Raw genomic sequence first — 20,878 nt, 5'->3', positions numbered from 1 at the left:
TAAATTAATAATCATATTATAATTTTTAATATAATTATAATTTTTAAACATATTAGATATAATATGATTTATTTAGATATTAATTATATATTAATCAATCGAATATATACTTCAATATTTGATAAATAATATTATGAATATCCTTTCGCACAGTGTTCCAATTTGATGTTGATCGAAAGTATCCCAGGAGAACCATTAAGCTTTCATGTGATACCCTTCGATAATCCAAGGTTGCAATATACATTGCAGGTAAATAAAAGGGAAAACAAACGTTTCGAAATGATTTTTATGAAAATAAAAAAAGTAATTAATTTTTCTTTTCTTTCTTTTGTTTTTTTTTCTTCTTCTTTCTCTTATCAGGCACGCAACCTGGAACAAAAGAGGGAATGGACCTTGCAAATAAAAAGGGTAATCCTTGAAAATTACAACGCTGTTATACCTTCTCATGCTAGGCAACTGTTTCTACAACTTGGTCAGACTCAACACGAAGGTAAAATTATTACAGAGAGAAAAAGAGAGAGAGAGTGTGAAAAAGATTTTAATTCGGTGACTTTAATTCTTATTAATTATGTTTAATATAATTACAGACGATTCTACGACTGACAAAAGCTCGGCGAAAAAGTTATACTCGGCACCGCCGGAATATTTAGAAAAACGTAAGCAAGAAAGAGAAAGAAGAAGATCAGAAACTGGTATTAGGCATAAGTTCAAAAAAAATACAAGAAAATCGGAATCACCTGCCATCACTACCACAGAGGTAAGGGGAAGAAAAAAAAAAACAAACAAACAAAAAGAAATAAAAAAAAAAAAAATCATTGCTTTTTATCAACAAATAAATCCAAATATATTGATTATTCAGGATTCGCCGGCATCATTGAGGAAAAATCCTAATAACGAGACTGAAATGCACGACTCGAGAGATCAAAATCTTAACAGGTGTACCGACGGGCGTACTCTCAAAGTAAAGGTATAAATATTTTTCATTTGTATATTATTTAATTATCAATATAATAATATATGATAAAGTTGAACGTGTCTGAATTTGTTTTTTTTTTTTTTTTGTTTTTATTTTTTAAAGGATCGCTTCACCGGTTGGAGAAGAAAATCAGAACCGGGATTTCAATCTTACGTTTCGTTGAATCAATCGGACGAGGATCAGAAAGAGGTAACAGCTGATATGGAAACGACTTTAGTTGAATCAGATCGTACGATCAATACAAGCAACGAGGATAATAATAAGCCAACAAATTCTCAACAAGTTGAAACCAAAGAGAACAATGAACAACTACAAACGGCAACTACACCGGCAGTGGCCCAAACAGTTGAGGAAATAGTTGGTCATATTTTAATGCAAAATCAAGAATTTCAAAAGTTATTGGAAAAGCAAAGGACTAGTAGTAGCATAAACGTTAGACAACAGCAAAGATTTAATAAGAGAATATCAGCCGACACTTCGGACGAGAGTGATTGCGAGAACGCTAATTACGTTGGTGGAACTTTGAACAATCGTGTCCGTACGTCTCATCGTGAAACCCAAAGATTGGTGAGAACTAACAACGCATGGAACTCATTGTCCACGGTTAATAATACACGTGACAACACGCCACAGCCAGCACTTAGGTTACTCTATGATAATTTAAAATCCTCGGATGGTAAAACGACAAGCGTACACGAAACAATGAATACAAAGAACAATGTAAATCGTGTACACGAAAAGAGAGCCCTTTTCGAAGCCTTTAAAAGACAAAGTATCGTTACTGAAAGTAAAATAATAAAGACAGCTTTGAGAATTAGAGAGAACTCGACGTCCGCCAATGATGATTCAAACGATACCACTATACGTACTACTAACGATCAGGATTATTCGGAGAAGGCTAACGAAGTTGAACTTAGTCCCGAACGAAAAGATAAGATCAATGATATAGATCAACAACAGGATATCATAAAGGAGACCGACGAATCAAAAGGTTTTGGTAATTATGATAATCTTCAACATGTTTGGGATGGTCTTAAAGAGGAACAAGACGTTAATGGAAGTGACAGTCCAACGAGACCGGCCGTTTGGTTGACCAAACTCTGTGAAGGTTTACCAACTTCACCCCAAAAATGTGGATCCTTACCTCGTAGCTTTCAAATCAATCCAAACTCACAACTTAGCGTTACCAAATCACGATTTCTTCAAAGAGATGGAAAACCAATGACCGAAAGACCCTTCACTATAGCCTCGGACAAACCAGCTGAGATAAATCTCGAGGATATGGAAAGATATGCTTCGAGTTGTCAACCCGAGGGTAGAATTGCCAAATTTCCAACTTCGGTTTCTACTTCAACGTCGACATTTTTCTGTTCCCTCGATGATACTTTAACAGATGCATATTCCGAGATTCACATGGTCTCCTCACCTACTACAACCAACATTCATCCAGATCACAAAATCTACAGGGCTAACGGGAGTACTAGATTTAAGAACGTATTGTCAAAGGCCGGTAGTCGTTTGCAAGGTCTCAGGAATACTCTTAGCACCGAAACCCTTGAGTGTAGCGAAGAAATAGAAAGAACTAAATATTTTCGTTCATTGAGCAATGGAAAATCAAAAAGAAAGGGCAAATCCAAACATTCTAGAGAAAGTTCATCTGACATCGAAGAACTTGTTGGTTGTGTACCAGCAACTGGTGGACCATCCGATTATAGGATACCATCATTGTATTATAAACAAGGAAGTTCTAGTTTGGGTGCACGTATAGCGCAATCCGATTATGCGGATCCTACTGTCCTCTTTGCTGAAAACAAACGCAATGGTAACGAGGAGACAAGAAAAATAAAAGAAAAGGTGAAAGAAAATAATGAAAGGGATAAGGTAGAAGAAGAAGATGATGATGGTGATGATGATGATGATGACGAGGATGATGATGACGATGATGAGGAGGAGGAGGACGAGGAGGGATCTTCCAGAGGAACCAATTGTCGTGAAAGCGAGACCGACAGTTTCTACGAGAGATCATTCGAAGTTATTGAGAATTATGTTGACGTTGATGGCGAGGAAGTTTTCAGGGACAGTGCAATATTCAGTGACGCTGATGATGTCCTTCTAATGCGTACAGATACTGGAGGAGGCGGAGGTGGAAGTGGATGTGGTGGTGGTGGTGGTGGTAGTGGCGGAGCCACTACGTCATCTGGTAATAAACAAAAAGTCGCACCTCCGGTTCCTGCAAAAAAAAAATCAGAATGTTCATCGGTTTCGACCATTTTGTCGAGTATCGTGCAAGAAAATAATACAATTGGGAAGCCTTACGTAGCACAGAAACCAGATTACCTAAAAATAAAATCGATCTTCTTGAGAGCACAGAGTAATAATAACAGTAGTAATAGTAATAGTAATAGTAATAGTAATAGCAATAATAGTAATAGTCCAGAAAGTAAAATCTCTTTATTAAGGTCGTCCTTTATGAAAAGAGACGTTGATAGAAAGTGTACGACGAATGATGTTGGATTAATTGAAGAATCCGGCGATATTGGTAACGATGATAAGGATGATGTATCAGCTGGACAGAGTCAGGCAGGTTGGGTTAAGAAAATAGTATGTCAATTGCAAGGACACGTTGAAACATAATTAATAAATCTTTTAAGGATAGCTCTTTTTTTTTCTCTTCAATTACAAATTGTAATTTTTCTTTTTTTTTTTCCTTCTTCCGTCTCGTGTCTCTTTCAAAATTATTCCAAAACGTAATCGACTGTCTAATATTTTGTTTTTTCTTTTTTTATTACTATTATCATTATTTTAAAGGAAATTTTATCTCCGTTCTATTTTTATTTTTATTTTTTTTTTTATATCTATTTTTTTTTTTTTTTTTTTTTTTTTTTTAAATTAGGAAAATCATTGTTGAATCGTTTGATTCGTTTTACATTTCACGGTTTGATCTCTGTTTTATGTACGAATGAAATTTCATAAGTAAATGTTTGTGGAAAAAAGAAAAAAAAATCCTCTAGGGTGTACTCGAACATTCGAATTTTTCGTATGATTTTATTTTATTGTATTCTATTATTTTTTTTTTTTCTTTGTTTTTTTTTTTTATATATTATCTGAAACGCCAAGTACTGCCTTTTTTTTACTTTACTTCGTGTAGAAAGTACAATTGTTATTTAAATAAGGATATAAACGTGACGATTTTTATTTTTCTTTCTTTTTCCTTTCATTTTTAAAAGATCTCTAATATCTAAATTATTTCTCTTTTTTATTTGTTTTTTTTTTTTTCGTTTTTTTTTTCTTTTCTAAATCTTCTTGAATGAAACTAAATTAACACTTTCTTTCATAGTTAACGCAACTTTCTTTTTATTCTTCTCAAGTAAGAGAAAAGAGTTGGACCTTTCTCTTTTTTTTTTTTTTTTTTTTTTTTTTTTTAAATATTCAGATATATTTAGATCTTAATCCAAGAACAATTTTAATGAGTATACTTCGTTCTCTGTTCGAAGAAAAAAAAAAAAACAACAAAAAAAAATAATAATAATTGTGTTCAACTAGTAAGGTACAATGTAACGTTGTCTATTCAAGATCAAAGGAATAATAATATTGTATGAAGAAGTAACAATGATACTTCACATATGTCTTTTAAGGATAGATTAATGTTATTTTGTATAAAGCTAAGAACTAAAGAGAGAGAGGACTATACATTGTTGTACCGTAATGTGCTGTTAATGTATATAGTAATATAATTTTTGTAAAATTTCACTGCAATCAGTTTGAATCATTTAATCCTTTTTTTTTATATATATATAAATATATTTGGAAGTGGAGAAAATTAATCAACACTTTGGCTACCTTCACTATCACATGCATATATATATATATATATATATATATATATATATATATACATATATATACATATATATATATATATATATATATGCATATATTATTTCAGGTAGGTTTTATTACGAGAATGTAATATGTACAGTAAGTTTAGAGCTAATCGTGCTTAAAAATATAAGTTGTAAATTATACATGAGAAATCATAAATTATTTTCACAATACTGTATTTATATAAAAACTCCTAAAATGAAAGCTTCATAAGTCGAAGATAATTTTCGTTATACACATTATGTACAACTGCAGTAGTTATATGTATGTATGTATGTGTATATGTATATGTATATATATATATATATATATATATATATATATATATATACTTTTTTTAATTTCTACTTCCATTAATGCTCTCAGTCCTATCTTTTCTTATCTTCTTTATCTCTCTTTTTTCTCTTTTTCTTTTTATGTCTTTTATACATATATATATATATATATATATATATATATATATATATATATATCCAGCAGAGTCTCTTCCTTGTCTCGCGATTTGAATATAAAGAATAAAATAACATTCATTTGTCTCTATATTATTAAGGAGTCTCTGCTTATTGATATTGCAAAGGAATGAAGATTCATACTTATTATTTAAAATAACTCCATTTATGTATTAAATGTGAATAATGTTATAGTAATTAATAAAATGAATCCCACATCAATGCAATATCGTTTTATCAGATACTCCTTAAAAACTACTTTCTCTTTATCGAGTTACATTATCGTACCATTTTCTATAATAATTCCATCATGTAAGAATATTCGTATCCGTTGCTATATGCATGTGTCACTAAAGCTTTGGTTAACAACATATCATTGACATATCGACGAATAAATTTATGTATGTGTATATATATATATAGATATATATATACATGTATATTATATATATATATATATATATAATATATCTTTACCTTAATCTCATGAGCTAACAAAGTCTTGAGAGAATACTTTTTACAATCACGTATATTATCTCTTTAAAATTACTTTTTCCCTCCTTGAAGCTGCTTTACATTATTTAAATATAGACATATGTATGTATAAATATATATATATATATATATATATTTATACACATATGTATGTATGTATGTATGTATGTATGAATGTGTTTTTTTTTTTTTTTTTTTTTTTTTATTACATATACATATATACTTCTATTATTTCTCTTTCTTTCCCTAATTTCTTTCTCAAAATATTTGAATGTCTTTTATTAATACATTATTCGTTCATCATTCTTTCATTAAAAACACAAAACAAACTGAACAATTCAAATTATGTTTTCGCATAAAGAAAAATGTATTATGACTTAATAAATTTTAAGTCAATGTTTATACATTATATATTCTAGAGACAAAGCCATCAATCAATCAATCAATCAATCAATCAATCAATCTGGTCGATGTGGACAGGTACACAATTATCGCTGTAATTTGTCCTACCACTACATAAATCTAATGCTTTCTTTTCTCTCTCTCTCTCTCTCTCTCTCTCTCTCTCTCTCTCTCTCTCTCCCTCTCTCTCTCTCTCTCTCTCTCTCTCCTCTTCTTTCTCTATGAATAGATTTAATATAAATCACTATTTCATTAACTATTCACTATAAAATGAAATATAATATATATGTTTATATATATATATATATATAAATATATATATATATATATATTTATATATATATATATCAGGACGTTCTAAAATCTCGTGGTCGTGTGAGCAGAATATGGATATGTGTTTATCTGCGTTATTTATAGGTTATGAAGACTTTCTTTCTCAATTACAATTAAACTTTTTGTCTTTGTGTGTTGGTTTGTTTGTTTGTTTGTTTGTTTGTTTGTTTGTGTTTTCTTTTCTTTTTTTTTTGCATTTTTCTTTTTTCTCTTTTTAGAATTTTTTTTTTCTTTTGTCCAGCCATTTTTACTCAATTAACTTCATCCGTATCCCGTTTGGTCTATTTGTTTAACAATTATCAAAGCTCTTTGCCTATTATCATTTTTTTTTTTTTTTTCAATGAATTATTTCGTCGAAAAAATTTTCTTTTAAATCCTACATACATGCTCGTACACATACATACAATTAAACTAACATAAAGTTTTACATTATCTTCTTTTCATTTAGTTTATTTTTCTTCTTCTCCTTTCTTCTTTCTTTTGTTCTCGGTTATTATCTCTTTTGTTTTCTTTTTTTTTAATTGGTTTTGTCGCGCTATAACGCCCGCATGCCGATACATCTATATATTTTCTTTACATGTTACTCTTTTTCAATTAATTATTTTTTTTTAGATTATTAGCCGATAATAACGTTAGAATCGCTTTAGAAATTATTGTCGTTATAGTAATAATAATAATAATAATAATAATAATAATAATAATAATAATAATAATAATAACACCGAAAACTCCGATGTTACTACGAAAAGAATAAAAACGAACTAAAAGACACATACGTACATATATGTGTATCAATGAACGTATATATGTATGTACGCACGTATGTACATATGTATGTATGTATGTATGTATGTATGTATGTATGTATGTATGTATGTATGTATGTATGTACATATGTGTGTGTGTGTGTAGGTTGTCTAAATATTTTTGTTTGTTTGTTTTAACGCGAATATCGTAGCGTTTACAATGAAATTTTGAATACTTCGAACGAATGTAGCACGCATACGATCTCGTATATATATATATATATATATTGCATACGCATTGATTTTGTTTCTATTTCCTTTTTTATATTTTTTTCTATTTTTATTCTTAATAAATAAAAGCACAAATATAAAGAATAAAATAACTTCCTTTTTTGAAAGAAAGGAAAATTCTTTTCCCTTCTTTTTTTTCTTTTTTTGCGAGCGTACGCGTACTACATTTATTATATTAAATTTTTTTTTTCTTCTTCTGTTTTTTTTTTTCTTTTTTTTCTTTCTTTCTTTCTTTCTTGTCTTTTGTTACAAATTATTCCTAAAATAATATACACAACATATACGCATATCAGTCAATCGTGAATCCATCACATAACACAATAATTATTACGATCTGTATTACAACAATGTCTTATCAAACGTTCCTGATATTTAATTCATTAATTAATTCATTAATTATGGATCTCTGACGGTTGTACTCTTCGTTAAGGTTCGAAAGAAGATAGATCGTAAAATATCTTGCACATATATATGTACATATATACACATGCATATATGTATATATATATATACATATGTTTGTGTATCTAAGTATATATAGAATTATTTATGTATGTATTTAAGTGTGTGTGTGTGTTATGTATATATGAGTGTGTATTAAATTGCAGAGCATTGCGACCATAAAACGTACCTAATATATTACTACTTTTCTTTTTTTTTTTTTGTTTTTAATACGATTAATAGGGAAGACATTGTTGTATCTATTTTCCTTTTCAACTCATATTATTCTTTATCATCATCATCATCATCATCATCATCATCGTCATCGTCATCTTCATCGTATTCTAATTTATATCGTTAAGTGCATATTTTTTTCTTCATTCTCCCCCCTCCCTCCACCGCACTATCTTCTTCAAAAATGAATTACAGAAAAATTTGATTGAATTAATACGATTTGGTGTTTGATTGCAAAACAGCAATGATTATAATTACAGCTTAATTATCAAACATATGTCCCCCGAAATTACGGTGTAAGATCGTTTCTATTCGTATATATTATTTACATCTTTCGCATAAATTCGGCATTCGGCTTGCTAAGGCAACGCATGGGAAATAATACAGCAAAAAATTCTCGATTTAAATTCTGTCTTTTACGTAAATGCAATTATTACGTGCACTCATTATATTTCTATTCTTTCTTATTTTCTCTTCGAAAAAATCAATCCACTTGGTGAATTAATATATGTATGATGTGTATATATATATATATATATATATATATATATATATATATATATATACACATACATACATACATACATAATATATATATAACACGTATGTATGTATGTATGTATATATTATTTTGGGTCACAGCACAGGTGGTGTAAAAGATATAATCATATTGTTAAAAAAAAAAAAAAAAAAAAAAAAAAAAAAAAAAAAAAAAAAAAAAAAAAATAGAACAAAGAAAAAATAGTCGATAGGATATACGAAATATAACCTAAAAAAGCGTCGCGATAGATTTCTGTATAATACGTTATAGAATAATAATAATATAATAATAATAATAATTGTAATAATTATAATGATAATGATAATACAACGAATGAATTATATCTATCAATCAATGATATTTAACAATGAAATATAGGAGGGAAAAAGTAATGACTGAATCGTATTTTAATTTCAATGAATTAACGATAATAATACCACCCATGCTCCGCCATGATAAATGAGCGCGAGTATAGGAAGCTTTAAATCTTGTATCTTGTCTCACTAATATTATTACAATAATAATAATAATAATAATAATAATAATAATAATAATAATAATAATAATAATAATAATAATAATAATAATAATAATAGTAATAATAATGACGATATAATTATTATTAATAATAATAATAATAATAATAATAATAATAATAAATTTTGTTGATAATATATAATACTTTCTTCAGTCGTCTATATCCTATGTACAGAGCAAAATTTCATATAAAATACCGAAATATTTCAACATCTCAGAGATAATTTTTCTTCTTCGTTTCGTTCGACAATACTTTTTTTTACACAATTCTCTTTCTGTTTGTTCTCCGTTTCTTTTTCTTTCTTTCTCTTTCTTTTTTTTTTCTTTTTTTTTTTTATTTCCTGTAATTTTTTCCTTTATTTTTAATTCATTATTGCGTATGCCTGACTTCTATCATAGCTAATAAATATTAATGCACATACACCATATTATGAATTGGAAAATAGAGAAAAAAAAAGGAGAGGTGGAAAAGTGCTAGACTTCGATGACGAAAGATCATTTATATATATATATATATATATGTGTGTGTATAGAAAATTCTCCACGTTTGTTCTATCTTATCCTTCGATTATTATTATTATTTTTTTTTTTTTTCATATAATGCGGAAAAAATAAATAAATATGCGAAACAAATCGATGCTAATACGATAATAATATATGTATAAATATATTCGCGGACTTCAGCGTTATATTATCTTCTACTTAAATCTTTCGACTTGGAATTATGCCAATTAATTGAAATAAAAAAAACTATGCTCAAACAAAATAATAATTCATACGAATTTACTAATTGCTGCTATTTGATACAGTTAACTCTCTATAATTCTATATTTTCTTTCATACTTTTTTTACTTTGTATTCATAAAAAATATTTATATAATGTAAAACTTATAATATAACTATATTACACGTACTAAGTATAACTTATACTTAGTAAAATATTTTGTAACGTTGAAATAAAATAGATATGTATTATGAGTGCACGTGGCTTTCAGAATTATGTGGCGTTATAGAGAGTTAAAAAAAAAAAAAAAAAAAAAAAAAAAAAAAAAAAAAAAAAAAAAAAAAAAAAAAAAAAAAAAAAAAAAAAAGGAAGAAAGAAAGAAAGAAAGAAAGAAAAAAATGTACAATTATTATCAATGACTCGTAATAATTAATTAAAATTGATGACATATTTAGCTTAATTGTAATAGTTACGTGTGTTAAGTTTTCATAATCACTTTGTGCTAGTTGCCTTAAAAATGCTGATCACTCTTATTCGTTTTGTAGAGACTGTAGTCTAGTCAATTCAGCTGTCTCTAAAATGTGATCTAAAAATTAAGTTAGTTTAAAAATTAAGTTTCGTTGATGCATGTTTTTTTGTTTTTTTTTTTTTTTTCTTCCACACGGCTTCCTCTATACTTATATATTCTTTTTTTGTCTTTTTTCTCTTTATACATAAGGACACAAATGGAATTTAATAGGCAAAAAGGACAATAAGACAATTCCTAAACTATAATTTATATAATATAATATGTTTTATGTATATTAATTAGATTAAATCGAATATGGACTAGACTCAGACTCTAAAAATTCTAAAAATGTGTATTATTTGTTGACTAAATATAAAATCGCGTTTGTTAAAATCAAATCAACTTGAACCGATTGGAAAAAGAAATTTTAATTAATGCGACAGCTTAATGATAAAAATATTGTTTTACTTTTTATAATCTATTCAATCCAGCACTCTTCCCCCTTACGAGACATAGTCTCTTCTCTCTATACAATATACCATAAATGAAAAACTTCATTTCTCCGAATGTTTAAGTCAATTTTACAAGAAATTTCATTTTTTTTCTTTTTTTTTTTTTTTTTTTTTCTTTTTCCCCCTAAATATTTTCAAGCATGATACTTTATTATCACATTATAATAATTATGAACATAAAATTATATCCACGATCAAAAGGAATAAATTATGTTCATAGATTTTTAATTATAATGTAATATTCGGCTAACATTTATTAATCATTAAATAATATTGAGCAATATTGTGATTTCATCTTCACTTTTTTTGAAACCACATTGCGTTTAAGGCTATTCGCAAATATTAATTATAACCGTTGATAATATATCCCGCATAATTATCAACAGAATATTTCTCTTAAACTTAAATATATAAATTGGATTAATCTGAACATATATTCTTTGAAGCTAATAAAATAATTCCAGATTACTTTCATCAACAGCAAATTTTTTTTTTATATAAATTGTGCATTATTATTAGTATTTCAATATTAAAAATTAGAGACACTGATCCTTGTCAATGTCTTAATAAAATTTGACATTTTCAAAATAGCCCTATGCCTATCAAGCCAAAACTTATACCGGGGGAGTATACATTCTATATTATTCGATTTATAATAATAAAACTTTAATAAAAGAGGTTTGTACTAATGGTTATTTCAATGTTACTTTAACGTTATATAATTATTGTGTTATTGAAAATAACATTATATAGTTCCTGCCAGAAAAATATACATATATATGCTGTATTACTTTTTTTTCTTTTTTTTTTTTAGAATTGATGAACTATACCATTTATTCGCTTAATATTTCGTATCTAAATCGTTGTATTTTCTTCTCTCTATAATTAGTTAAATTATGTAATATATATACATATATATATATATATGTATATATATATGCGTATATATACACGTGCTATTGTAACTACATCGAATAAGTATTAGACGAAATTTACAGACGTTAAAGAATATTATGTATAATATGGCAAGCTTGCTGTAAGTAGACATTGCATATAATTCTCATAATCTTAGAAAGAAAGTATCATTCTTTTTTTGAAAAATATAAGCTAACACTTGTTTTTCATCACTATATTTATACTTATTCTAAATAAATAAATACGAATTCTGTTAGTTACATGCTAAAAGAAAAAGAAATATACAGAAAATTAAAAAAAGGAATATATATATATATATATATATATGAGTCAATTGCGTTCTATATTGTGAAAAAAATACGCAATTTAAGAAAAAAAAAAAAGAAAGAAAGAAAGAAAGAAATAAAGAAAGAAAGAAATAAAGAAAGAAAGAAAAGCATTTAAATAATATAAGCTTTGTTTTGTCAGGCAAAAGGGCACATTTGGATATACTTTTTTTGTTTTTTTTTTTTTTCTTTTTTTCCGTTTTTACTTTTAATTGCGACATGCTTTAAACTAATTTGGTATCTCGTTCAACTACGACGACATTGTCCACGTTTATTGAAAGAAATACCTAATTTTAGAAACTGTTTTGGCCAGTGTACTAGTCTACATAACATCAACTATATTCAAGATAGTATTGAGTAAATTATGTTCATTGGTGTACACATCTCCTTAATATATCACGTCACGTCTTTTGTGACTCGTAATCAGGAAAACTAATAGTAATCATTTTCTCTTACCAATTTCCAACATTCTTTTCAGTAAAATCATTGCATTTGTATGTAATCAACAGTGAATCACAATTCACTTGCGGCATGATAGGCTTATTTATTTACATAATAAGATGAAAGAGAGGATGCTCAATAACTGGCTTCATGCCCAGCAAGTATATATAAATCTGCTCCTTCAGTCTCTGTCAATGTGCCTGTGTGAACCAAATGACTTTCCAACATTACAACCCTGTCACATAAGATCATTGATATATATTCCGCATAATGTCTATTTTGAAAATTTTCTAAACTTTTATCACTATATACATACTTATCCGAACCAAGTAACCTATATGTTCTGCTTGGATCACTAATTTCCTGTGTAACTTCACCATTCTTAAAACTTCTACCTTGCATACCATGTTTATGGAATGCCAATACGCTATCTGGTAAACAAACTGATAACAAATAGAAAATAACAATTAATAATTGATATTGGCTTAAAAAAAAAAAAATTAATTATCATAATTTATATTACTTACTAATTGATTCTATCTGAAAATTGAAATGCAGTTCCGACATCTGCTTCTTGCTTACCCTGAGTTTTCCTTGTAACGTAACCACCTTAACTACATCTAAATGAAAAATATCATATGAGAATATTATATTGTAGATTAATTTGTTACAATTACATGGAATATTGATTATTTACTTTCATAACACACAAGTATTGCATCCTTTTCAAGTTGTGTCACATTAATGACATGAAGATTTTCTCTTCTCGGTATCACAGTTGCTAAAAATCCAATATCAATTGTTTATTTTTATTTGAATATAAAACAATTATCTAAAAAGATTTGAAATAAAGGATTACCTGAACCATCCATATCCTCTAGCTCATCGCTATGGAACCAGCTTGCTCCAGAATTCATATTAATTAAATCCAATTTTAATTTATTTTGTTGATATGGTTGTTTGACTGATACACACACCATTGGATATTCCATTTCAGGTGTAATAATCATTTCAAATATATTTAAAGGTGATGGGAGAGCACAATCAAAGTGCTTTAAAAGCATAAATTTGTTTAAAGGATCATACCACTGCATTAAAAATATTCCTGCTGGCATTGCCCCACAAAGGTACTTATATCTAAGGTATTAATAATATTATAAAGCAAACAATTGAATTTTTATTTATATAATAAATTATTGAAAATTAAATTTATATGATTTACCCATTATATGGATTTCTTCCGACGCAACACTTAGTGCAACCTTTAGTATCTGGTACTTTTGTAGTAAGTGCAAATTTTCTAGGTACTAATCTCTCGGGTATTTTGTTCATATGCAATGAGAACCTATGAGTCTGTTTGCTCTGCATTGCTAATAAATCATGTCTATATAATTGAGGTGTTTTTCCTATAAAATATGAAAATTATTAATCTTTTACAAAATACTTTGAAAGATATAATCAAAGTAAAATTAAATATTTATTAGAAAGGAAAATGAAAATTTTACCGGACAAGGACATAAGGACATCCTTGATAACATACATCCAAATTGTACGTCTAGGATACAATTGATCTATTGCAGTTTCATGGAGTTCATTTAAGTTTAAATTATAAATTCCTTCCTCTGCAGCAATAAGTAAATGTTGATCTCTTGTATCAGGATGTATCCAACTAGCTGTACAATGTATTCTCAAAGGGCAACCATTAAATACCTTTAATAAAAGAAAATTTATAAATAACGCATATGTAAAGGAATATATATTTATATTAAGAAAAAAAAAAAAGAAATAGATAAATAATTATTAATTTCTACCTTTGAAAAACATGCTCCCATATGAACCTTCGGAGTTGGTGGCAAGCCATTACTTATAGGTCTTGGAGGTGTATGCCTTTTTCTATCCCTTCTTCTTGGTGGTACAGGTGGTGTATCCGATAAAAGATCCGGACTAATACTTTCCCTTTCCCCATCTCCTGATATTTCATTATCTCCTTAAAATAAATTTTTATCAATATAGCTATCTTTTATATAAATACCTTACAAATATATTTTGAATAAAAACACATGCTGCTACCATTAGATTGTAGAGATTCATCTCTAGGACCACTATCTGAAAGTGACCTTTGACGTTGCCCATTCACAGCTGTTAAGGAATGAGAACTGTTTACCAAGCCATATAACTCGTCTACAGAACTGTGACGTCTAGGACTTGCTTGAGACCCTATGCAACAAATTTTTTTTGAATATATATAATACACACACACACACATATATATATAACATTTTTATTTTTAAACTAATTGATAAATTCTTATCTTTTAAAACTTATTTCCTTCACTTACCAGATACATTATTGTAGTATCCACAATGTACCTCGCACTCGTTTGAAGATTCTCCAAGCGGAAGTGTTGCCCTAAAAATATATAATTGTTAATTAACATTATTATTATTATATCTTATGCAACAATAAAAAATTCTTTAAAACAAACTAGTGCAAAGAATATTTTTTTTCTGTTAATAGGTTGCATATGATATACATTCAATGAAAATATGTATTAGTACCTGACACTTCAAATTATTAGACAAGCAATTTAACATTTTCAATAAATTTTGCATAAAAATAATGCATTGTTTGCATAAAAAAAATTTTTTTAAAGAAAAAGAATGCAGCAATGTGTTAAGAGCCAAAAAAAGCAGTGTGTATTTTGAACATATTTTTAGCGATGCCTCATAAAAAAAAAAAAAAAAAAAGAAAAAAGAAAAAAAGAAAAAAAAAACAAATAAATATAATCAGAAAAATAATTGCAAGCAAATATAAATTTTATGCTAATAATACGAAATATATTTAAAAATCCTATGACATATGATAAATGTGAATTTATATTGAAACAATGATATTAATATCAATATTTTCTTGTGATAATATGAATTAATATAAATAATATTTTGTTTAACATTCTTACCCCAATCATTGATTTTACCTACTTAATATCAGCTATGTTAGTAATATGAAATATTTTAATATGATGTGTGTACGTGATATATTTTTCAGGCATGATTTTAAAATGTTTCTATTTAAACTTTTGATCAATTATCATAGAAATATTTCTACATTCATATTTATATCTATATAAATGAAAATATAAGGAACTAGAAAATAAAACATTTTACAATAATTTATCATTATCATTTACTTACTGCAGGGAGTATAGCTGATCGCAATGCCCACCAACCATCGACATTGCATTTCCCCTGCACATATGAAACTATGGTCATATACTACAAAATAATTGCAAATGGAATAAACACATTTTTTATTTCTGTAAACTTTTCTGTTATCATTCTGTTTTAATTTAAATTATTTTAGATTTTATTTTGTAAAAATAAACTACAAATATAGATCTTAATACTGCTTGTTAGCTTCATATTCTGATTTTATAAATATGATCCAATTAATTACTGTTAGATAATATATCAAATCGAAATAATATTTTTACATCGTGTGTATATCATTTGATAAGCACATAACATTTTTGCAATAAATATACAAACTTCCACCACCAATATGGTTAATGCCAAGGTTCAAAGCAAAAGCATAAATAACGAAAATTATCATGCAATTATCAATGTAAAATATATCTATCAGATTTATATATATATATATATATATATATGATAGATATGAAAATATTATTTAATAAATTTAAATAATATATAAATCATATTATATATGTACAAGATCTTTCGTCATTACTTCCATTCCATTAAAATATTCTTGAAAATCTTATTCATCTCTCAAGTATTGTCTTATATATTAAACCATCACCAACAGAAGGAAAATGTATGTGAACATATCTGTATAAATGTATACATGATCTACAGAGAGGACAAGTATATGATGTTACAATCTATTGTAATCTATCATTAAATATATGATGCACAATTAAATTAATATATGTATTAGGAAAGAGAGTAAGTGCAAGGTGCAAGGTGCAAGGTGCAAGGGAGAAGGGTTACCTGCCAATACCTTAGCAACAACTCCTCATCAATGTACTGCAATAGACTCCTGTAGGGAGAAATTATTAAAATTACAAACTGATCAGAAAAATTAATACTACAAAGAATATATAATTCGACTAAATGACAAAACTAAATACATTGTTACATATATCAGAAAGAAGTGATAATGATTGTCATGTTATAAATATTATTAATTAATCAAATTTTATCGATTGAAAAAAATTTTCTAAGCTATGAAATTGTATTTGTTCTAATTATTTACATTCTTCATAAAAATATAACTTAACATTCTTATTTAGAAAGAGTATTCATAAATGAATAAGAGAAAAAATAAATTCTTGATGAATGATATTTAAGTTGTAATTAAAATATATACATTAATTAAACAAGATGAGTATACTTACTGAAACAAAATTTATAACAGAAATCATTTCTTAAATTGACAATCATTAACATGCAATATAAATGCAATATGATACAGCATAAACTATTATCATACATCATGCAATAGTCATCCACTAATATTAAAACTTGTACTCTCGCTAATCAGAGTGATATTATCAAAAAGTTAAAAATATTTCATCTATATAAATGATGCAAAAAGCACATCTTTTGTATGTAAATAAAAATTTCGCTTATATATGTGTAAGATCATTATTTGTACATATTATTTGTTCCATATTCAGTAGTTAATTTAACATGCATTTCATACATATGAAATAAAAATTTTCAAAGAATGAAAAGCTTTAAATATTACTTAATAAATAATTAATATTTAAAAGCTTATATTTTTATATAAAAACTTTATATTTATAATATTTGTTAATTACATTTTCTGATCAAAATAAATTTTGAATGACTCAATTTATAAATTATGACTCTGTCTCACACCAAGCCAATTTTTGTATTTTGTATTTTACCTTAAACTCATATGAAATATCTCTGTGCCAGTTTTGCTTCGGCGTGATCGTCTGTTACCTTCAGTAACATTTGCGCCAAGTGTACTAATACAGAATACAGAGATAAATTATATCACTTTTTAAACAATAAGAATAAGCATATATAATTGATCCCGTTATTCTCTTTGTTTCCTTTTTTTTTTTTTTTTTTTTTTTTTTTTAATGTATAAAATAAGTTATATGAATTTGAGAAATTAATAATATTCATTGACGCTCTTACACAATGCAAAGCATAAGCAAACGTGCTATGTGCAACTATAAACGAATATTAGCATCAGCCACAGAGTAGCTAAAATTTCTGTTATATTATATAAAATTGCTGTTTTGTTTAATAAATTTCAACATGTAACATGGATATTAACAAAACTGGGAATGCATGCCTAAATATATTTTCTATCAATCAATGTACTTACTCATGAAGATTAGTGGATGTATGTGAAAAACTGTATTTGATAATAACAAGAAAACATTAAACTATCAAATTTTAATAAAAAGATTTGGCATACAACACAAGTATAACTATATCAAAAAAAAAAAAAACTCAAACAAAACAGCATTTACCATATTAGTGGAAGTGATTGATAAGCTGTAACCCTTTCCACATCTTCTGACGGTAAATATATAGATATATATATGTAAATATATATATATATAAAAGAAGATAAATTAAAATATATAATGTGAAAAGAAAGAAATATTTCATGTAACTTACTTTTCTTGTACATCTTCAAATGCAGTGCCAATTCCACAGTCAGGATGAACATCACAATTATGTACCGCCTAAATGTAAAAATTAAATTCAACAACAATTTCCAATTTATTCATGCTCTAAATATATCGTTTTTTTTTTTTTTTTTGTCAATTATAGCCAATTAAATTACCTTCACATTATTCATTATATCCATAATATCCCACGCTGGATTAGTATCTACCGAAGGAGTTATAGAATCTCTTTGTAATGTACTACCATCGAGGTTAATTAAATCTATAATTTACACATTTATAATAAATGATATTCATAATTTATATCTATTGATATAAAATCAATTAATATACTCTTGATAAATATTTACCGTCACTATCTAATTGCGATATGGGGCTTTTTGGCCTAGGTCTTGCTGTATGCCTTGAAGCAATTCTTTGTGGTACATTAGGTACTGCTCCATCTTCATCAGCTTCTAAATCGGTGAACATATGACTAGGATTTGATACCTTCTGCAATAATTCCAAAGCCAATCGTTTATTCATTTCTCCTTGAAAAAATGCATGCTGTAAAAAAAAAGAAAAAAAAAAAAAAAAAAAGAAAAAAAGGAAAGGTAAAAATATTGTGAATTATTTTTCTAAAAGTATTTATTATATTTAAAGATGCAAAATTAACCTGCAATAATTTTTCTGCCGTTGGCCTCTTTTTAGGATTTTTAGTTAAAGCAACTTTGACGAAATTATGAAACGTTGGACTCCATTTGTCACGGTCTTTTAATGTTGGAGGTTTAAAACCAGATTTGGACATTAAGAATAAAGCTCTCATTGGATGTAAATCAAACATAGGAGGTTGCAATTCTGCTAATTCTATCGCCGTTATACCACAAGCCCAAATATCACACAATTGATTGTACCCACCCTTTCTTTCTACTGCTGCGACCTAATTAAGAATTAAAAAACAAAAAAGAAAAAAAAAAAAGATTACAATATTTTATTACAATCATTTATATTAGTACATACCTCAGGTGCCATCCAATAAGGAGTACCTATAAAACTTTTCCTTTTATTTATTGTTGCAGTAATTTGAGCGGACACTCCAAAATCAGCTAATTTCACATCACCTGCCTCAGTTAATAATATATTGGCACCCTTTATATCACGATGCATTTTTCCCATACTATGTAAATAAGCTAATCCCATAAGAGTCTCTCTGCACATATACGCTATCTGTATTTCTGATAATGGTCCAGTTACTACAAAACCAAACACACAGCTTATAAATTAAGAAAAGAAAAAAGGAAAAAAAAAAGAAAAAGAAAAAAATATAAACTACAATTTCATATTACAATGATTAAGGTAATATTGAAAAATATAGACATACTGTGATAAATATCTTGTAATGATCCACCCCCACAATATTCCATACATATCCATAATTTGTCCCTTCTCAAGTAGCTGCCATAATATGCTATGATATTGGGATGTCTACAATCTTTCATCATTAAGATTTCTTGCTGTATGATAGCAAAATCATCACCTTTAAAGAAAAAAAAAAAAAGAAAAAGAAAGAAAAAAAAAAAAGAAAAAGTAATAAATACCATAGATTAGAAATAATTAACTGATAATTAAGCAACAATTATATTTTTAAAAATTATACAAATATTATCATTATTTTATTGCCATTAATATAATTGAAAGTATATAAGACGAGTATTATGTAATATAATGAATCAAATAAAAAATTTGATAAATAGAGATATGATATTTGCATAATGTCTCAAGTACAGGGTAATGTACCATAATTGGTCTTACCTGGCTCCAATTTGATAACCTTGATGGCGGCAAGATCGTTCATCGATAATCTTTTAGCCTATGAAAATAATAATGATAATAACGTAACGGAAAAATAATGACAATTAAAAGAATAATTATTTAAATAGTAAACCTTGTAAACATCTCCATAAGTTCCACTGCCTATTCGTTGAATGAGCTCATACTCGTCCTGCGGATTTCTACGACTTATGTCACTGGACAGTGCGTTAGCGTTTAATGCCATCGTGAACCGCAGTATCTTTAACGCTAATACCTAAAGACCGTAACTAATATCTAGAAAAGAATGTTATCGTTAAAGTGTAAAAACACATTTGCCCAGCAGGATGTCACTTTAGTCGAAACGTCGCCATTGTTCACAACAGCTCTGATTTGCTTACAATCGAGTATGTCGAACGATCTTCAATGTTCGATATATCGAAGGCCAAAATCTCGAGACGAGGAAAATATATTTGTATTTGAATGTAGTAAAATATTAAAAAAGAAAAAAAAAACAAAAAAAAAGAGAAAGAAAAAAGAGAAAAAGAGAGAGAAAAAGAAAGAAGAAAGAATGAAAAAAACGTCGTGTAAAAGCGTAAAAAAAGAGAGAGAGAGAGAGAGAGAGAAAGAGAGAAAAGA

General features: G+C 27.3%; 2 protein-coding genes across 19 annotated transcripts in view; one reads left to right on the top strand and one right to left on the bottom strand.

Moving 5' to 3' along the window:
- LOC124431511 (putative uncharacterized protein DDB_G0282133) overlaps positions 1-3,979 on the top strand; it is a 76,572-nt gene extending 72,593 nt beyond the window's left edge. For all 8 annotated transcript variants that reach the window (XM_046979525.1, XM_046979520.1, XM_046979521.1 and 5 more), the window contains 5 exons: positions 154-249; positions 361-490; positions 588-757; positions 860-967; positions 1,079-3,979. In XM_046979525.1, coding sequence (XP_046835481.1) covers positions 154-249; positions 361-490; positions 588-757; positions 860-967; positions 1,079-3,610 — 3,036 coding nt within the window. In that variant the 3' untranslated portion in view covers positions 3,611-3,979. The remainder of the gene's footprint in view (positions 1-153; positions 250-360; positions 491-587; positions 758-859; positions 968-1,078) is intronic.
- A 5,407-nt stretch (positions 3,980-9,386) lies between these two features.
- Positions 9,387-20,647, bottom strand: LOC124431508 (mitogen-activated protein kinase kinase kinase kinase 5). 11 transcript variants are annotated; one of them, XR_006944024.1, is made up of 23 exons: positions 20,376-20,646; positions 20,243-20,300; positions 19,812-19,967; positions 19,451-19,683; positions 19,107-19,370; positions 18,802-18,997; positions 18,610-18,713; positions 18,441-18,508; positions 18,142-18,171; positions 17,690-17,773; positions 16,777-16,815; positions 15,948-16,001; positions 15,092-15,162; positions 14,824-14,970; positions 14,565-14,740; positions 14,259-14,463; positions 13,976-14,159; positions 13,613-13,890; positions 13,451-13,534; positions 13,281-13,373; positions 13,070-13,196; positions 12,769-12,988; positions 9,387-10,637 (listed from the first exon to the last, which is right to left on the bottom strand). XR_006944024.1 is itself a non-coding variant. In XM_046979511.1 (22 exons), exons 1-22 carry the CDS (start codon positions 20,484-20,486, stop codon positions 12,889-12,891), a joined length of 2,808 nt encoding a protein of 935 aa, XP_046835467.1. In that variant the 5' UTR covers positions 20,487-20,647; the 3' UTR covers positions 9,387-12,888. The 11 variants fall into 11 exon arrangements, 10 of the variants coding, with proteins under 10 accessions (XP_046835467.1, XP_046835464.1, XP_046835466.1 ...); XM_046979511.1 differs by having other exon boundaries at positions 9,387-12,988; positions 18,802-18,943; positions 20,376-20,647; XM_046979508.1 differs by having other exon boundaries at positions 9,387-12,988.
- Positions 20,648-20,878: the final 231 nt, after the last annotated feature.

Source organism: Vespa crabro, chromosome 21 (genome assembly GCF_910589235.1).
Source record: "Vespa crabro chromosome 21, iyVesCrab1.2, whole genome shotgun sequence".
NCBI lineage: Eukaryota > Metazoa > Arthropoda > Insecta > Hymenoptera > Vespidae > Vespa > Vespa crabro.
This window is presented reverse-complemented; position numbering and strand designations above follow the sequence as displayed.